The sequence below is a fragment of the Frankliniella occidentalis genome, unplaced genomic scaffold, assembly GCF_000697945.3.
Source record: "Frankliniella occidentalis isolate FOCC.00 unplaced genomic scaffold, Focc_3.1 Scaffold44, whole genome shotgun sequence".
Classification (NCBI taxonomy): domain Eukaryota; kingdom Metazoa; phylum Arthropoda; class Insecta; order Thysanoptera; family Thripidae; genus Frankliniella; species Frankliniella occidentalis.
In genome coordinates, this window is record NW_026267174.1 from 1823038 (window position 1) to 1840114 (window position 17077).

Sequence of the window (17077 nt, forward strand, 5' to 3'; positions counted from 1 at the left end):
CTACCGGCGGCGCCGTCCTATCCGGCTCGTGCAGCATCCTCTTTCCTCACGCTCCTCCACGTCCAGTAACTCTCCCTATCCTCCCAACCGCTACAAACTTTTCCTGGTCACATCACCGTCCCAACTCCTTCACACCAATCGGTGATAATTTCTCCTCATGGCGACACCCCCCTCCCCCTCTCATCCTCCTCAAAAGTTCATTCAATTGCCCATTACAAAAAAATCATCATAGCCCCAACGTAATAACAAATTTAAAATATGCAAAATGTTGCAGTGCAGCCAGTAATATACTTGAGCTTATCTAAATATTATTTATGTTGTTAATATTTATTAAGTTTACATGAATTATGGTAGAATTTTGAATGGGCGTAAGATAGGGTTGAACTGTTGGGTGGAGTTTTGGCCAAAATCACTTCACCAATGTAAGTCAGCAAAACGGAACATCAAGTTTGGCAGTGTTTATATTCCAATGCAACTGACATGATTCCGCAATGGTTGACTAGTCCATTCTAACCTCTTAAGACACTAACAACTAAGGATAAATTTGAAACTCACCTTAATTGCTTTGTACTTTTTCTTGGTGGCTGTATTCAGGTCTTCATGCACTTTGTCCAAAAGCCACAGGAGGAATTCCTGTGCATCGTGTTGATTGTTTCCTCGAAACTGACTGCCGTATTTATCAACGACAGATTTAAATTGGGTCGACAGCTCTGGATCATACTGACAGGCCCAAATAGCTTTGAGAAGCACAGCTAGCTGCTCTGTAACTTCACCTTTCGTACCATATTTTTTACTGTTAAGTTTATTTCGCCGAGATAAGTCTGCTTTGTACATATCCAGTACAAAATATTCGGCAAGGATGTCTGTGTGACACAAACACTGTAGCACTGCATTGATGAAACACGTATTCCCATGGTTCCGTAGTCCAATAACTCCAGGCACTTTGTCACCAGGTATTTGGTGAAGGGGGCGTGTCGGTGGAACTCTGACATCTGATGATGAGAGTGACACAGTTCTATCTGCACGTCTACGTGTCATGTAGTCATAGTTTCGATAATTTTTATTGTTCACACTAACACTTGACACATGATGCACAACTTTGTTGATAAAATTCTTCAACGATGATATCTTGAACACCTTTTTGCCATTTTTTGAATTGTCACTATTGGCGGTGATATTTAACACACTATCCTTGTTCACACTCTCCGAACTGCCTTTATGCTTCCCCCGCCTTTTGCTCATCCTAGCTTTGCCGAACCGCGGCAGGGTGAAAGTACGTTTTAACTTAGGCCTACTTTCGTGGGGGTACGTTAGGGCGGGCGAGTCCTTCATCTCGATGTCCACCGTGTTTATCACTGGCAGCAGGCCCTCGTCCTTCTCGAGCAGCTCTCCCTCCGAGGCGGACTTCATAATGCTCGCAACGGTCGCCTCCGACATAATTGACACTGTGAGGTGGAGGAACACATCGGGGGCGCGCGGACGCGGCGCTAATTATCGGCCCGAACACCTAACATGATGCGACTAGACGGGGCGGCACCGACACGACCAGCGACCGTCATTCCGGCTAAGGCACTGAGCACCGAGCACTGCCCAGCCATTGGGCCGCGCAAGGCATTGTGGGTACCGCGGGCGCGGAGCGGAGCGCGCGGGCCGGACCGGGCACAACCAACCGTCACCGCGGGGCGTAACGCTAGTAACGCTAGCGGCAGCGGTGGCGCCACGGTCGCTCGCGGGGGGCACGGACGGCGTCTGTCTCTACCCCCGGGAGCGACCGGCAGCGCCATCTACCAGCGCAATGTGGAGGCACGGCCGCGCCGGTCGGTTGAGCGTTCCGCCGAGAGAGGGCGCGCGCCACGCGCGCTGCGGCCGGTAGCCAGCGCGCGAAACCTTGGCGCGGGCGCGATATTTGAAACGCTGCGGAATAGGGTCAAGCATCAGCAAAAATCGCGACCCTCACGCATCACGCATCTGACGTCGCACCGAACGCCCACACCGATGAAATCTCGCGTATAAGAGCGATTATTTGCGAACTGTCACCCTACTTTGTACTGTCAGTCTGCGCGGTGTGGGTGTATCCAGGCATGCCGTCGTCGTGGACTTCGACGAGACCGACCATGCTGCTGTGAGTATCGTTGCATCCGCTGGAATATCGTCCTCGACCCCTCTATTGACCTGACCTTGGTGTGGACTGCAGGCTGATAGTCATGCTCTGCACGGCGCCCTTGTACGTGTTCCCCTGCGAGGGCTGGGTGTTCCGTGGCGTGGTGCCGCAGGACGCGCCCGTGGTCAGCGTGGCCGTCTGGGAGTCGCGGGCGTTCCTGGCCGTGCCCAGGGTGTGGCGCGACCCCCGCGACGCCCACTGCACCTTCCTGCACGACGGCCCCACCCTGCTGGTCGCGCCGTGGCCCGAGCCCGGGCAGCCGTGCCTCCAGCACAACGCCACCCTGGCCGCGAGGTTGCACAGGGCCAGGGCCTTGCTGCGCAGGACGCCCGCCACGCGCGCCTTCCCGAACCCCGAGGAGCAGGAGCTGGCCCGGCCCGACTGCCTCCAGAGCGCCACGGCCGTGGCCCTGGAGTGCGCCCGGGGCGCGGCGCGCCTCTGGGTGCTGGACAGCGGGGAGGTGCCGACGCACGCGCTGGCCCCGGCGGCGGGCCCGGGCAGGGCGCGCTGCCCGCCCAAGGTGGTCGTGTACAACCTGAGGGGCAACAACCAGAGGCTGTGGACGAGGCCCTTCGACGGGGTGCCGAGCAGCGCCATCTCTGGGCTCGTCGTGGACCCCACTACCGAGGACACCAGAGCGTACGTCGGCTACCCGGACGCCCCCGGCGGTGCGGCAATCATCGTCCTGAGCTGGAAGAGCAAGGCCTTCTGGCAGGTGCGCCTTCAGGGCATGACGGTGCCCGGCGCGCAGGTAAGCGACTCGTTTTATTAAGGTGATAACCATCTCATTTTGCATATTTCCTGCATCCCGCAGCGTGGTCACACACTCTTTTTCTTCCCCTGTGCATACAGCCACGCCCTGGGACAACGCCCGCGCCGACAGGACGTCGAGGACGCGGCTCTCGGAGGCGCTTACCACGCCAGGCCATGCGATCTGACCAGGATCCCCGCGAGGCGTTTCCCACGACGTTCGCACCTTCTTCCCAGTGGGACGTGGCCGTGCTCAGGGCCGCGTCCAAGAAGCCCCGGATGGTGATCGCACCCCGGGAGTCGCCCTTCATGTTCGACGTCACGCTGGACGGACTTCGAGGACCCGGGCCGGACGCCAACCACAGAAACGTGAGTACATCGGGTGGCTGATTGGTCGATTCGCCCCCGTCCAAATTTATCATATTTACCCGCCGATCGTCTCTGAACATGCCTTCGGAAGAATATCTGACCTAAATTACTTACCATTTTGGTTCGAACTTACAGGACGCCTTGGTGCCTACCTCGGAGCTCGGCGCTCGACGTCTGGTCCGCAAGCCGGGGCCGGGGCCGTCTTCGGGGCTGCTGGGCGACCCCTCGGGGGGCTTGCTCTTCTTCCAGGCCGGCCCCGATGGGGGTGCCGTCATGCGCTGGGACCCGCGCCTCGGCGCAGGCCCCCGCGGCTACGTCGTGGTCCACCGCGACAACGGCACGCTGCCCCTCACGTCCGCCGTCTTCCTCGACGGCCAGGGCGCGGCCTGGGCGGCGTGCACGACGTTCGCCCCGCACCTCGGCGACGGCGGCATCCACCATGCCGACGAGGACGCCGATGACTACGAAGAAGAAGACGACGAGAGCGAGGACGAGAGCGACGAAGAAAATGGTGTCATCAACAATGAGGATCATGATGATTTGGAAATAGACCATTTCGATGATGGGGATCATTACATCGACAACGCGCCGCCGCCGCCGCCACCACCACCATCACCAACATTCCGGAGGAGTAACAGCTGTCGCTACCCTAGAGCAGGTAAGCCTGACCTTATGGTCAGAGAGAGGGAAAGGGTGGGGTTGGTGGATTACTTACATCAGGAGACACTGTTTCCTTCTCACATCGTCTCTGACTCGGACCTGTACGCGGCGCCTTGAGGCCCGAGCGAGTAGGCAACCCGCCTGCACGCGTCGGCACGCGTGCATGTAGTACAGTCTACGTAAGTGGTTGGGGCGAATCAGCCACCTGACAGCTGTGTTACAAACCCTATCTCGCTTTACAGTGGGATGGAAGATCAGAGAGGTTGCACAACGTCAGGATGACGGCAGCCGCCAGGACTCCGAAGAGCACGCCGCCGAGCCCCAGGAGTACGTGTGCATGTCTCCCGCTGACGCGCCGTCCAAGGCCATCAGAGTGGCGCCCTGTGCGTCCGCTGCTCAGACGGGACCCTCCCGAAGAGTCGCTTCGAGGACGAGAAGACCGGTGAAGGAGCAGGACGACGTCAACACCATGATGATCACCAGGAGGGCGGGACAGTTCGAGTAAGTACTGCTGACAGCGCTCCTTCGTTACAGTAGTTACCATAATGCAAATTGCGTTGTTGTTTTTTGTTGCTTTGTTATTTGTTCCCATGGAAATTAAAGAGGTATCTTTCCTTTCCTACCCTCAGCGGCTCGGGACTCCGGACATCGGCGGGCCACCACAAGACTGTCCTGGTGCACGACGGACACCCCGCCCGCGGCCCCTCCGCTCGCCGCCCCCGCGACCCCACCCACTGCGTCCGGCTACACTGGGACGAGTAGTGGGGACATAATTTCATTCAATGTCTGCAAAAATCGAGAAATAACAAACAAAAACACGTTCTTATAATTTATTGTTAATGTTTTCAATGTGAAGAAATATCCCAAAATACCTTATGGTTGAGCAAGATTAATTATTGATCATTAATTATTCATCATTATTTGGATTGCATGGTAAAAGTTTACTCTCCCACTCACGAAGTTTCATTTAGTTCCACTGTACGTCAGTCTTTGGATGTTATTATTGGCTAGAAGGTTCAAAATAAACTAAATATTTGGTGAAAGTAATTTTTTATTCTTCTTTCTTCTGCGAAAAGTACAAAAATAAAAATATGTGTTCGTGTTCTATATCTAAGCTACGCCACGATTAGGCCGCGAAATATCTCCTACTTTCGACCAGCCAGTGAGAATGAGCAGGCATTTCGTGCGTGGGGATTCCGAGCCGACGAGCGTGAGCCCCCACCGCACCGCCCCCTCCTCTCTCCGGCCGGCGTCAGGGGTTGGCGGCCGCTGCTCCGTAAAGCCTCCGTCGTCATCCAGCGCCTAGTTGCATCAGGTTGCACGCCGCCGCCGACTTGTTGTTGCATGCTGTTGCCCCGGAATGGATCGGCTCGGGTCCAGGGCCCACGTGGGGCGTGGGGGCTCCGCGGTGGGGGTGCGGGGGGCGCGGGGGCCACGCCGGCCGGGGGGACGGTAAACAAAAACACACGCCTCCACTCCTGACTCATCGGCCGGTCACGTAGGGCGACCCCACCGCGACCGCGGGCAGCGTGTAATGCCAGCCAGACGCGGTGCAAACGCGACTCCTGTGGACTGTCCGCCGGATTGTCTTACTGATGCGTATACTATAGCGGGCCGTACGGGGGGCGGTCACGCGGTGGCGCAATGTCAGCCTGAGAGCACGTGCAGGCCCCGGGCACACTAGGAAGGGAAGTTAAGCGGTTCCTTTCGTGGAATCTCCAGCAGTCCGAGCGCTCTGTCCACCACTATGAATCCCAGAAATATGGCATTTCACCGGAATCTGACGACACACCACACGGTCGCGAGGCAGGCGAGGGTGAAGAGGGCGATGTAGACAAAATAGTAGAACTGCGGGTTCCTGGAGAGCTGCGACACCCGCGCCAGGGCCTTGTGGAGCACGCCGTCGGTCCGGTCCAGGTCGTCGTCCAGGCTGCCGAGGTAGCGGTTCTGGTAGCGCACCTCGGCGCCGATCTCGATGGACAGCGAGCGGAGAAGGCGCACCCGCTCGTGCAGCTTGTGCGCCAGCCGCTGGTTCTCCTCCTCCTGCAGGTTGCGGCAGAGGTAGCGGAGCGGCTGGCCCGGGCCGCCCTCGCCCGGCAGCGGCCCCGTGTACCCGACCTTCTTGTAGCTGCCCATGATGGCGCGGCCGCAGGCGCCTCCTCCGGGTGCACGCCGACGACGACGTCCAGGGGCGCGCCCTGCTCGTGCTGGCCGAGGAGCAGCTCGAGTCCTCCCGGGGCCGCGTCACGCGCGCCACTTCCTCGCGGAGGCGATGCGCGGCATGATGGCGACGTGCACTCTGCCCGCATAGCAGTCAATGGCCCATCGTGACCCTCGCGCGCCTCCGCTCGCCGATCTTCCCGCTCGGACACTGCCGCCGGGGGCCTTATCGGGAAACATTTTCTCTGTGAAAACTAGGCTCGGGCACACACTGTGGTGGGGCGGCGCGGGGGCAGGCCCCATAGGGATAGGGGCAGGCCCAGCAGCCGCCCCGCGCCCACCCGCGGTCACCTCCTCCCTGCGAGCCTATCGCCCTGGGCTCCATCCACCCGACCCCAGCGGAAATGAGAAACTTGATGAGCTGATCTCAAGACCAAACCCCTTCCGCTCCCTATTGGGGTCCATGACCCCCCCCCCTCCCCCTTTCCGTTCCCCGAGGAGAGGTTTGCGACACATATGGCAATGACGTGACAATCTCCTTTGCCAATCATCACAGCAGCAGCTGCTGGTCGCCCCGACGTCACGTGCCAGCGGTCAAGTGTCCGCCGTGTGGCCCTTCTCCTTACGTACTTAATGGGATCGCATACACTGTCGGGAAGGGGGAGATCGACGTCGAAATCTTGACGTTATTTTGCACGAAAAGCGTGGAAGCAGAGGGAAGGCCTCGAGGGGGCACAGAGGGACGCCCCACCACCCGCGGCAGGAACCCGTTCCAAGTCGTACAGCGCCACCACCTGGTCGCGAGCAGAACAGGTGCTCTGAACCGGCAGCACCCACCACACCGTCTTATCCAGGGATATGTGTTTTCTTCTCCCCTCGCCTCCCCCTCTTCGATAACGCTGCGTGTGTTGTGTACCCATGAATGGTGCTAAGGTCGGCCAACGGTCGTGATGACGCAACAACCGCCCCACCTTTCATTTACACGGCCATAAAATATCAATATTTGAGCTACTCGAGCCTTCTCCTAGCACTACTTAGCCTGGGAAAAATTACCAAGTCCTGGAATAAACTCGTGATTCATGTGGTTCCCTCCGAATTTCTCGGAACACATTTCGATCCGGAAGGTCATGGGGTGCGTTCTCTTTTGCGTACGTGCCTTCGACCCGATGGCTACCCTGGCCGCAGAAAATTTGACCGCCATTTTATTTGCAATAACTTGCCTTCGAATATGTAACATTTGCTAATTTGTTAGAAAAAGGCGTTTGGTTATTTTTTTACAGTAATGTTGGTTACAGCATGAGCCATAAGTAAAACTATGATAGCTCTTCCATTTCTAGTTTGCGCGACTGCATGTGGTGCGAGAGCTCCCACAGCCAACAGGAAACTACCGACGCTTCGAGGGTGGTGTGGAACGCCCGTGTCGTCATTCTCTCTCTAAACATGGCGGCGTAAATAATATTGTATTGTGCTCTCGTGTTTAACTATTGAAAATGTCTCAATTTGAAGTTTCTACACTCTCGTGCTTTGAGGAATTTGATTCTACGTCTCACCAGCTTTTTAACGGACATACTTTGAGTGGTGATCGTTTCGGCAAAGAAGAAACCCTTGTTGAAGTTTCCAAGGCGAACCCAGTCCGCATACGGAAGAAATTAAGCCACCCGTGCGTTTTTACTGGACCAACTGTTTGTGGTGCAACCAATTGTGCTACTTCAAGAAGAAGCGGACCTTGTTATTAGATTGACATTGTTTACAATGGCACTCAATAGTGCAACCTTTGTTGAGTCAGTGAAGTCTTGTTTGTTTGGTGAAATCATCACAATGAAGCCTATGTGGAAGATTTTTTAACCAAACAGTTTCTCTTGGTTGTTAATTTGTAGACATGTCCCTACCAGTGATGGGGTTGTGTCCTGACAGCAGGAGGACATTAAATTTCTGTAGTTTTATGAAGAAAAGTCCAAACACTACAATGTTGGACAAAGGGGGAGTCACCGTCTACTCCAGCAGCAATGGCTGCACAGCTGATCCAATGATCCATAGTGAGCAAAAATTCCATTCATACTTTTCCCAGACTCCACATTTCCATGAAAGAAAATTTATTCCATCATTAACATCTGTACTCATCGGTGGATTTTTGGGTAGCAAGAGTCAAGTGCGACCCTCCAATCCTCTAATCTTTTGGGATATTGTACGAACAACTGTTGGAGCTGCCACTGAGTGCTTAAAACAGCATTGTGATTTTAGTTCAGCACCATCACCACCCAAGAAGAAGTTTGCGAAAGAAGAAGGCCTTGCAAACTTAGCCATAGTTGACTTCCAAGATTTTCCCTGTGTTGTTGATAAGCAAAAATCAGAAGTTAGCCTTGCCGAAGGCCCCAAGCAATCTTACGCTGAAGTGGCACGAGCACCTAGTTCTAAGCCTAGCCGAGCTAACATATCCAACCACACGTCAGATCCAAGAGATTTGACTGCGGTTAGACCTAGAAGAAGAGGGAACCGTCGTAGATCCCATTCATCTGATCATAAGAACAGTCGAAAGCGCGCAAGTAGACAGCAAGCATCTAACAGTGACAGCTTATTGTCTCCTATCTCAGAGTCCCAATCTGAGGATTTGAAAGATTTGAGGCTGGATCAACAAAAGGAAAAGCAACATTTCAGTCATCTCAAGACTGACCATAATAATAGGAATTGCATTAAGTCAAATAGAAGACCAAGCTCTGAGCAAAGAGAGCAGTGTCAGAAAGAAAAGCAACAGAGTCACCATCGTCCTAAACGCCATATGCAATCCCGTTCTCATTGTGAAAAGCGTGGTGCTGGAGCTAGAAATTTTAACTGTGATATTGATAAAATTAATTGGAGAACTGGTGAACCTATTGTTGATAAGATGGGCTCCCAACATAATGTGGACATGGATACTGATGAATTAGCCTCTGAGAAGCAATATAATGAGAGCTGTACCAGTACCCAAAGTAATGCTGATTGCAATGGTGAGCTTAGGAAGTTATCTGTCTCTCCAGCTAAAGTTTTCATAGCACCTAGCTATGGAGGAATTCTTGGAGGGATTCCAATCTGTAGACTGCGTCGTTCATCTGAATGTTCAGTTGATAGTGAAGATAGTTTCATTGTCTTCCAAACTGGAGCAACATCCGATGATACTCTGTCTGACCTGACAAGTGATTATAGTGACTCAGATACTTATGAGAGTGATTCTTCTGAAGAGGTAAACCTGTGTTCTTATGTTTGCTTGTGTACTCATGTATTGTTTCCAATATTAATATCTTTTTTCGGTTTAGGATGATCTATGCGATGGACTAAGCCCGACCTCATTACGGCTCAGAGAAGTTAATGACCTGTGGCGAAGAGACTATCAAGTTGGAGCAGGCTCTAATAATGCTTTGCAATGGGAAGATGATGATGTAGAAGTCAAAAAGGTATGTTATAATTCCATAATATTCCACCCTTGTCTAGTCTTTAAAGCTATAACTCTTCAATGAAATACTAGGTCTATGCCAGTGGAAGGCTTGAAAATATGTAAAAGTAATGCGGCACACCCTAACAGTAGAATTTTAAAGAGACAGGCTTGTCAAAGGCATTGCATAGCTCATTTCGTACATTAAATTTTATCTTGCTATATTTGTGCTAATGGTTTATCTTTCTGCAGGTGCGCTTTAGTGATTCAAAACCAACCATCCATAGAATGTTAACCTGGGACTTTGCGTACCGTTCAGCAAGACTTGGACCTTGGGAACAGATGGTTCGGGATCGGGACCGTTTCAAAACTCGAATACAACTTTGTGAAAGTACAATATCTCCAGTTCTAAATTGTGACCATAGGAACAAGATTTGGAAGAAACTCCACTCTCAAGAAATGTGATTTTAAGTGTAAGTCATCCATCAAACTAGGTTCTGCAGTGATATGATCAAGAGTAATATGCTTCAAAGCTGAAACAGATTAAATTTTGCTCTTATGAATTGAAACTATTGTTAATCAATTGAGATTAACTTCTTCTAAACTGTCAGTGGCATTTTTATTTTGTTTCCTTATGGTTCATATTTTAGTGGTGATGCATTTTTTTTATTACTTCTTTCTTATCAGAAAATTATTTTCCCGATCCAGCTCTCTAACAAGCAAAGGTCACACTTAAATATGTCTTACTTGTCCTGCGTCAAGTTATCGTTCAAACATGAATGGAAAAACAAATCTTTGTCTTTCATGTGAGCTATAGGTTTTCAGGCTGTGTCTTATCTGTAGTTTAGTGTGAAGGCCAAAAATTTAGCCCTCAAAGCTTTTTCTTTTTTTTGTGAAATTACTAGTACTGTTGAATTCTCATGTAATTTTATAAATTGTACACTGGTCAAATCATAAAACTGACCCAAAACATATTTTCACATCTTAATTGTTATATTTGGATTCAAAAAAACCAAAAGAAAACACATTTGTTATTTAATGTATGCAAATTGTACATTTTTATTTTCTCCAACAATTTTGTTGTTTGAGTTACCAGTTGCAACATTAATTAGTCAATACTGAACTGAGAAGGTGAATTAACTGTACTTTAGTTGCAATTTAATGTCTTTGTAGGTATATTCATGGATCCAGGTATTCCCTTGTGTTTTAGTTTTATCATGAAAGTCCACTCGTTTGTTTTTTAAATTTCACTGTCAAAGTTAACTCTGTCATTCTGCTTGAAAACAATATTGTTTGCTTTAATATAAGAATTTTTATGGTAGTCTGAAGCATTTTTGCAGTTCAACCCATTAGAAAAAACAACCAACCAACCAAATAAAACAACTAAGTTTTGATGTTAAAATTGATCATTTTCATGCATTTTGATGGAGTACCTTCAAGGGAGGCCAACTCATGGTTACTGCTTTGGGTTCTTTAGTTCTTGACCATTCTTTTGTAACTGCTGTGCAGATTCATTATAATATATCTAAATATATATCTATATATGTACCTGTTTTATTAAGCGTACGGAAATGGGGAAATCTTTTAGTGTTAATAAAGTGTGTTTTCCGTGTATTATCTTCCCTAATTTCAATCGTACCATGGGGTCTCTGATGGGTATAAGAGAGTTTTCTCAGTTTCGTGAGAGTTTGTTGGAGCCAAAGATCTAATGGCTATGCTATAACTAATACCTGAGAAATTCGCCACCAGCCCCTGCGACTCGGGCAACCAGGCAAGCTCCGCTTACAAAAATGGCGTGTAGTAGAAGGACGGTGTAGTATTAGTATTCCCGAGCAGTCAGCAAACGAACGTGTGTTTTGGGCTGCCTATCTCCTCGGGGTAACAGCACTGTAGGACTCTGGCAGCGAGGAGCACAACACAGACTCCCGGCTCAGCGGGCAGCCCAAAGTGTTCCCGAGCAGTGTGGGTTGCCTACCCACTCGGCGTCGTCTGGCTGGGGAAGAGTGAGTCACCCGCGCTCGTTGACGCCGAGTCAGCAGCGGGGCAACAGCGGGCGTGGCCCTGGACCGCGTGGACGCGGACATCTCCCCCACCACCCAGGTTGACCACTCCCGCTCCTGCTGCCCTGCCGCCGCTCGTGCCGCGAGAGCAGCGGGGCGGGCGGCATGGGAGAGTGACATGTGCGGAGAAGTATAGTAGCGGAGTGTGCCGCGGCTTTGGGCTTCTGGAACCTTCCAACTGGGGGGCCGCCGCCGGCAGTGCTGTCCTGTCCAGGGGTGGGAGTGAGTGCTGTCCTGCCCGTCCACTCCACTCCCGCGGCCGCGCAGCTCGCCCGCTGGTGTGCGCACAGCACTCGCGTTTTCGCCGGAGTGGTTCATAGTAGTGGTGGACCAGTCTTGATAAAAATCAGTCCACACCTTGGCCCCGCTGGCACTGCTCTTTTCTTGGTTTCTTTTTGCGGGCCCGTGCCACCGCCGTGTCCTGGATCTCCGGAGTGGTGCACTTCGGAGGGACCATTACTCGTTTTGTGCGGCGTCAGCGGGCGGCGGGGAGAGTTAGAGTCCCCTCCCGGGAGGCCGGCCGGGAGGCTGTCCTGGCCTGGAAGACGACCGGCAGGGCGTTGCGACACGGCTGCCACGGCACGGAGGAGGCGTCGGGTGGCCTGGCCAGGCGCCACCGGCACGACGTCCGCCAAGCGGTCGGCTTCAGGAGGGATGTGCCCGCGCACACGCACGCAGTGACACGGGGTTGAGAGGGTGGGGAACCTCTTCGGCGGCGAACTAAAACCGGGCGGTAGCGGTCATGACGCTGGCGGTATATATCAACGTAATGGAAAGGGGCGATCTTAAGCAACCACGCCGCCGCCGCCCTCTCCGCGTTTGTTCGAAGGCGGCGGCTTCTGAACGAGTTACGACAGAGACTGGCTCTGCAGGTGGGCGGCTCGGGTCGGCAGGCGCTAACGCCCGGGAGCAGGGCAGGCCGGGGTACTTTCCTCAGCAGGACACACTCTCGCTCTTTCCTTCGGAGGCTATCTCTCTCCCTGAAACACACACACACACACACACACACACACACACACGTCATCGTGTGTGTGTGCGGGCGGTGACGCCCAGGATGCTCCTTTAACCGTCACGTAACCTGACGCAAAAAAACAACAACACAAAAGACAAAAAAAAGAAAGACAATGAAACAACAAAAACGTATTTGTAGTCCACGTCGTCGTCGGCCCGCATCGATATTGCCTGTCCACTGCTCCAAACTGCGGAGGGAGGGGTGAGGGGGGAAGGGGGGGGGGGTAGACGACGGCACAAGCGTAATCAATCGAAACGCACGGAGATTTAATGCGCGGCCCGACGCTGTCCGCCCGCCTGTCCTTTTGGCTGTCACGGAGAAAGCAGGAATACGGAAGCGGCCACTGACTGGCTGCCTATAACCCTTCCGCGAAATAAGGAGGAGGTGAAAACTTCAAGCACCTCCAGACACTCTCGGAGGAGGGACTTCCCTCTTTCTCTCTGGCGGTAAAAGAGGCATTATTTTCACGTGTGCGAGTCTGATGAATGTGTGCTCGTGCGCTTGTAAGTCACACAGGAGTCACATGTCACACGCACGCGTCAGTCACATCATCGGCGGGTGGCGGCCCCGAAAAGCAGGCCAGGTTGTCGTAAAGGTGTAACGAGAGCAGCGGCACCGGCACACGCACCGGGGCCATTAGAGTGACTTACTTCTACTTCTCGTCCTGGAACACACGGTGGCGGTAGAGGGACGCGGGGGGCGGTGGGGGACGTGCGCGACGCGAAGCAACCCTTGACGACACCCGATGATCGCGCAATTACAGAACGACCCCGAATGCGCCGACTTGCCGACTACTGCTATTGACGAGGGGTTGGGGTTGGCCTTACCTTACCTTACCTTAGGGATCATCTATAGTCGTCCCAGACAAACTTCTCGATTGGGCGGCCGATACGGTGCAGCCTTTCTGAACGACACAGAAGAGCTAGGATGACTCTGTTCGCGCCAAAAGTTGCGTCTTATACAGGCCTAAGACGTCACCAAGTCTTAGGCTTCGAGCTCAATAACTGACCGAGATATGGGCTAAAGACGCGTCGCCTCAGTCGAGAAGTTTGGCTGGGACGACTATAGAAAGTACGTCCATCAATCGCCGTTACGAACCTATCAAGCTTGAGCTACGCGAGCTCTCATGGCGCCTGATGGGTAGGCAACATCACGCTTGCAGTCCATGCGTGTACTGCGGAGTGGCCTACCCCGAGTCTCGCAGGCGCCCAGCCCAGCACCTGCTGCTGTAATTTGTCGAATGAATCTGGGAAAAACGGACTTGTTCTTTCTGGCCGCCCCCTTAGTAACCCTGCCTTATCCTTACGTTACCTTGTCGCGCCTGGAGTTGCCATGGTGCACTCGAGCCGCTTATCCTTGACTCGGCAGGAGTATGGCCTTGAGTGCCGGCGTGTTGGGAAGATGCAGCAAAAATGGTGACATGGCAACAACTTTTCGCCACGGTACGGGTGCGTAAAGTGTAACAGGTTTTCACGCAGCGGGGCGGAGCAGAGTGCATAAGAGGAGCCGGAAAGGAAGGATCGACTGGACTTCTCTAAGATTTAGGGACTAAATGCTGTAGGGTGGCATCAAACTCCCGTTTCAAGTATCATCTTAGAAAAAGCAACGTTATAGGAATACAATTTTCGAGGGAGGGGGGAGGCTCAAGAGGAGAACTATTCCGGGCGATTTCCCCCCACCCCCACCCCCTCCATCTGTTCTCAACCGAACCGCAGCGGGAGATTCAAACGCAAGGCACAGGGTGAAAGGCACCACAGATCAGACTCTTACATTGTTAATAGTTACATCCACACGGTCTTGTCGATTCAATACTATCGTGTTTTTCACAGGGGCGGCGTGTCACCGTCACCGCTCGGTGAGCGACTTGCTGGCCTAGGCTGTCCCCCCGCGCGCCGCACACACCAGCCACACTCGGCCCCGGAGAGACGCGGGTGGGCGCGGCAGGGGGTTTGGCGGCTGCGCGGAGCCACACACACTTTGCAAGACTTATTGCTCGACCTCCAGACGGGCGGGGAGGGGAGGCGGCGGGGGAGGGAAGCCCTGGGCAGGCGGCTCGAGTTACAGGTCGAGTTGGGCCGGCTGCCGACTGATTCCGAAGAACCCTCTCCTACCTTCCGTATAGCTCCGTCCTTGTCGCACTCATAGGGCAGGGCCCCTTGAGGGTTCTTTGGAATCAGTCTGCAGAGGCGCCCGCTCTCCAGCGCGCCCTCCAAGCGCTCTCTCCGCGCGAGCAGAGCCTCTCCTGACCCCACGGGCGGCGGGCCTGTGCTCTCTGCCCTCCGCGCAGCGAGCGCCTCGACCCCCTGCGCCGGGGCAAAAGAACGCGACCGGCGACGACGCGGTGCAGACAGACAAGGGGCGGACAGGGGTAGGGGGGGCTGGGGGGTTATGCAACGGGCGATGAGGGGGGCAGAGAGGATGAAGTGGCAGAGCACACGCCTGTGTGTGCCGACCGTACCAGGCCGGGCCGGGCCGCCGGCCGAGCAACATAAATGCATTCAGCGATCAGCGAAAGCCGTAAATTTGCAAGCGACAATACCGCCCCCCCCCTCCCCTCCCCTCTCCCACTCCGGCTCCAGCAAAGTGTCCTCGACTGTTGTTGGCCTGTGTGGTGTTCCCCAGCCCCCCCCTCCCCTCGTCATCGAACAAGACCTCCAAAGAAAGAAAGAAAGAAAGAGAAGAAGCAGCAACAAGAGAAATAATAATACTACGCACGATGGAGGAGGAATGGATGAGTGTGGACGGGACGGGGGGGAATGAAGAAGAGATTATGTCGCGAGGGGGCTCGTCTCCATGTGGGTCAAGGGTCTGCGAGCGGGGCGGGGCGGGGCGGGGCGGGCAGTGCATGCGCCTTGCGACCACGCCTCGCCACATCCTCTGCGACAGCGGGCATACCTTAATAATAAGTGGGCACGCATACGACGACCCTAACCTTCCCTTCTCCTCCCTTGTCGGTTACACTGCTTTTACTTTTCTTTTTCTCTCTCTCCCCGCTTACCACTTCCGCCTGCCCGCTCGCTCGCCCGGTTGGTGGTGGTTGGTGGTGCGACTTTCGTGTGTGTTTTTCCAGCCGCGTCGCGTCTCTCGGTCTTTGAGGAGTTATGGCCGGCCCGAAGAAAGCCTTGAGTATGGAGCGCTAACTATAACGCGCTGCGGCCGTGTGAAGGGCAGACGGAGGTGGTGCTTTGTGGCCGTGCAGCGCGCGGGGGGAGCAGAGTTTAGTGTCCGACGTCGTGCTGCAGGGTCTCGAGCAGGGCGGGGCCGCCACCCACACCATGGTCAACCTGCTCGCCAAAATTTTGGCATACGTTTTCAAATGCCAAATTTTGGGCTTCTCGCAGACAGTCTATTTTTGACTCTTCGCTTGCCAAAGTTTTCTCCCTTCTGAACGCCAAAATGTGGGCAGATGGACAAATTTAGCCTTCTTTTAAAAGGGATGCCGAAGTTTTGGCAAGGAAGGCGACCACGGCATTTTTGCTGTGCTAGTTTGCACACGGGTACTCTATGCGCCGGGTGACCCGCGGCAAACATGGCGGGTGCGTTCAGTTTCCTTCCCGGTGCACCGCACCTCTCTCCCTATACGGCGCACGTTACAACTACCACGACCCGCTGCTCGGATGATAAACTCCGCCGGGTGCCTTCAGTTAGCAGTAGAAGTAGTTTCCTTCCCGGTGCATACCAAACCGACCACACCACCATCAGTAACGGGCGCGGGGCGTGCGCACTTCGTCGACACGTTTATGGCTCGGCGCAGGTGGTGGCGCCAAGCGGCGCCAGGCAGCGGTCTATTGCCACCCGCGCGCCCGAGCATCTGAATGCGCGATACAGCTGACTGCTGGAGAGACTACACAGACGCAGAGGCGTTGTTGCAGAGATACGTCTATAATTGGCTGCGAAGGCGGTGGTGGTGCGCCCGCGTCGCCGACGACGACGGACAGAAATAAAGCCGAACGCAAGCTGAGGAGGATTTTGCAAATTGCACCGGCGGCAGCAGCAGCGGGAGCGAGGATAGGCGCGGCGATGACGGATGATGACAATGATGATGATGGGAGAACGGTCGGCAGGTGCGGGGCCCGCCCCCTCTCCCCCCGCCGGGGTCCCGCGTCTGTACAGTATACGAGACCAGCGACGACGTCCGGTGGCAACTGAGAATGTAAAAGGCAGAGTGGCGGACAAAACCTTCCCCAAGGACCATAGCAACTCTTACCCTTTTCGACTGGGGACCCTCATAACCGGAAGCGGGAAGTGGAGAGCTCGGCGATCAGAGGATGCTCCGGCGAGGATGCTGCGCGGAGTAGTGGGGGGATTCGTGGGGATGGGAGTGATGACGCTGACGCACCGCGTGCACCCGGCACATCGGCATCATCGGACGCTGATCGCGGGGGACATCGGACTCATCGAACTAGTTCCGTTTGGTTTCGTTCCGTTGCACGGGAAGCGGGGAAGCAGGGCCGTGACCGGAGAGGAGAGCCGAGACCAGGGCCACGTTTCCGCATTAA

General features: G+C 54.1%; 4 protein-coding genes across 4 annotated transcripts in view; 2 read left to right on the forward strand and 2 right to left on the reverse strand.

Moving 5' to 3' along the window:
• The window catches only part of LOC113207167 (ubiquitin carboxyl-terminal hydrolase 31), a 39407-nt gene extending 37823 nt beyond the window's left edge, over positions 1-1584 (reverse strand). Inside the window, exon 1 of the mRNA XM_026423577.2 lies at positions 556-1584. Coding sequence (XP_026279362.1) covers positions 556-1437 — 882 coding nt within the window. The 5' untranslated portion in view covers positions 1438-1584. The remainder of the gene's footprint in view (positions 1-555) is intronic.
• Positions 1585-1721: 137 nt separating this feature from the next.
• On the forward strand, positions 1722-4866 carry LOC113207168 (uncharacterized). Its single transcript, XM_026423578.2, has 6 exons — positions 1722-2122; positions 2195-2912; positions 3014-3280; positions 3416-3938; positions 4183-4441; positions 4570-4866. The coding sequence occupies exons 1-6, from the start codon at positions 2082-2084 to the stop codon at positions 4700-4702; spliced, it is 1941 nt and encodes a 646-aa protein (XP_026279363.2). The 5' UTR covers positions 1722-2081; the 3' UTR covers positions 4703-4866.
• Positions 4867-5710: 844 nt separating this feature from the next.
• LOC113207193 (BET1 homolog) lies at positions 5711-6076 on the reverse strand. Its single transcript, XM_026423624.1, has one exon. It carries the CDS (start codon positions 6074-6076, stop codon positions 5711-5713), a length of 366 nt encoding a protein of 121 aa, XP_026279409.1.
• Positions 6077-7964: 1888 nt separating this feature from the next.
• Positions 7965-11120, forward strand: LOC113207174 (uncharacterized). Its single transcript, XM_026423593.2, has 3 exons — positions 7965-9317; positions 9391-9528; positions 9759-11120. Exons 1-3 carry the CDS (start codon positions 7980-7982, stop codon positions 9969-9971), a joined length of 1689 nt encoding a protein of 562 aa, XP_026279378.1. The 5' UTR covers positions 7965-7979; the 3' UTR covers positions 9972-11120.
• The last annotated feature ends 5957 nt before the right edge of the window (positions 11121-17077 follow it).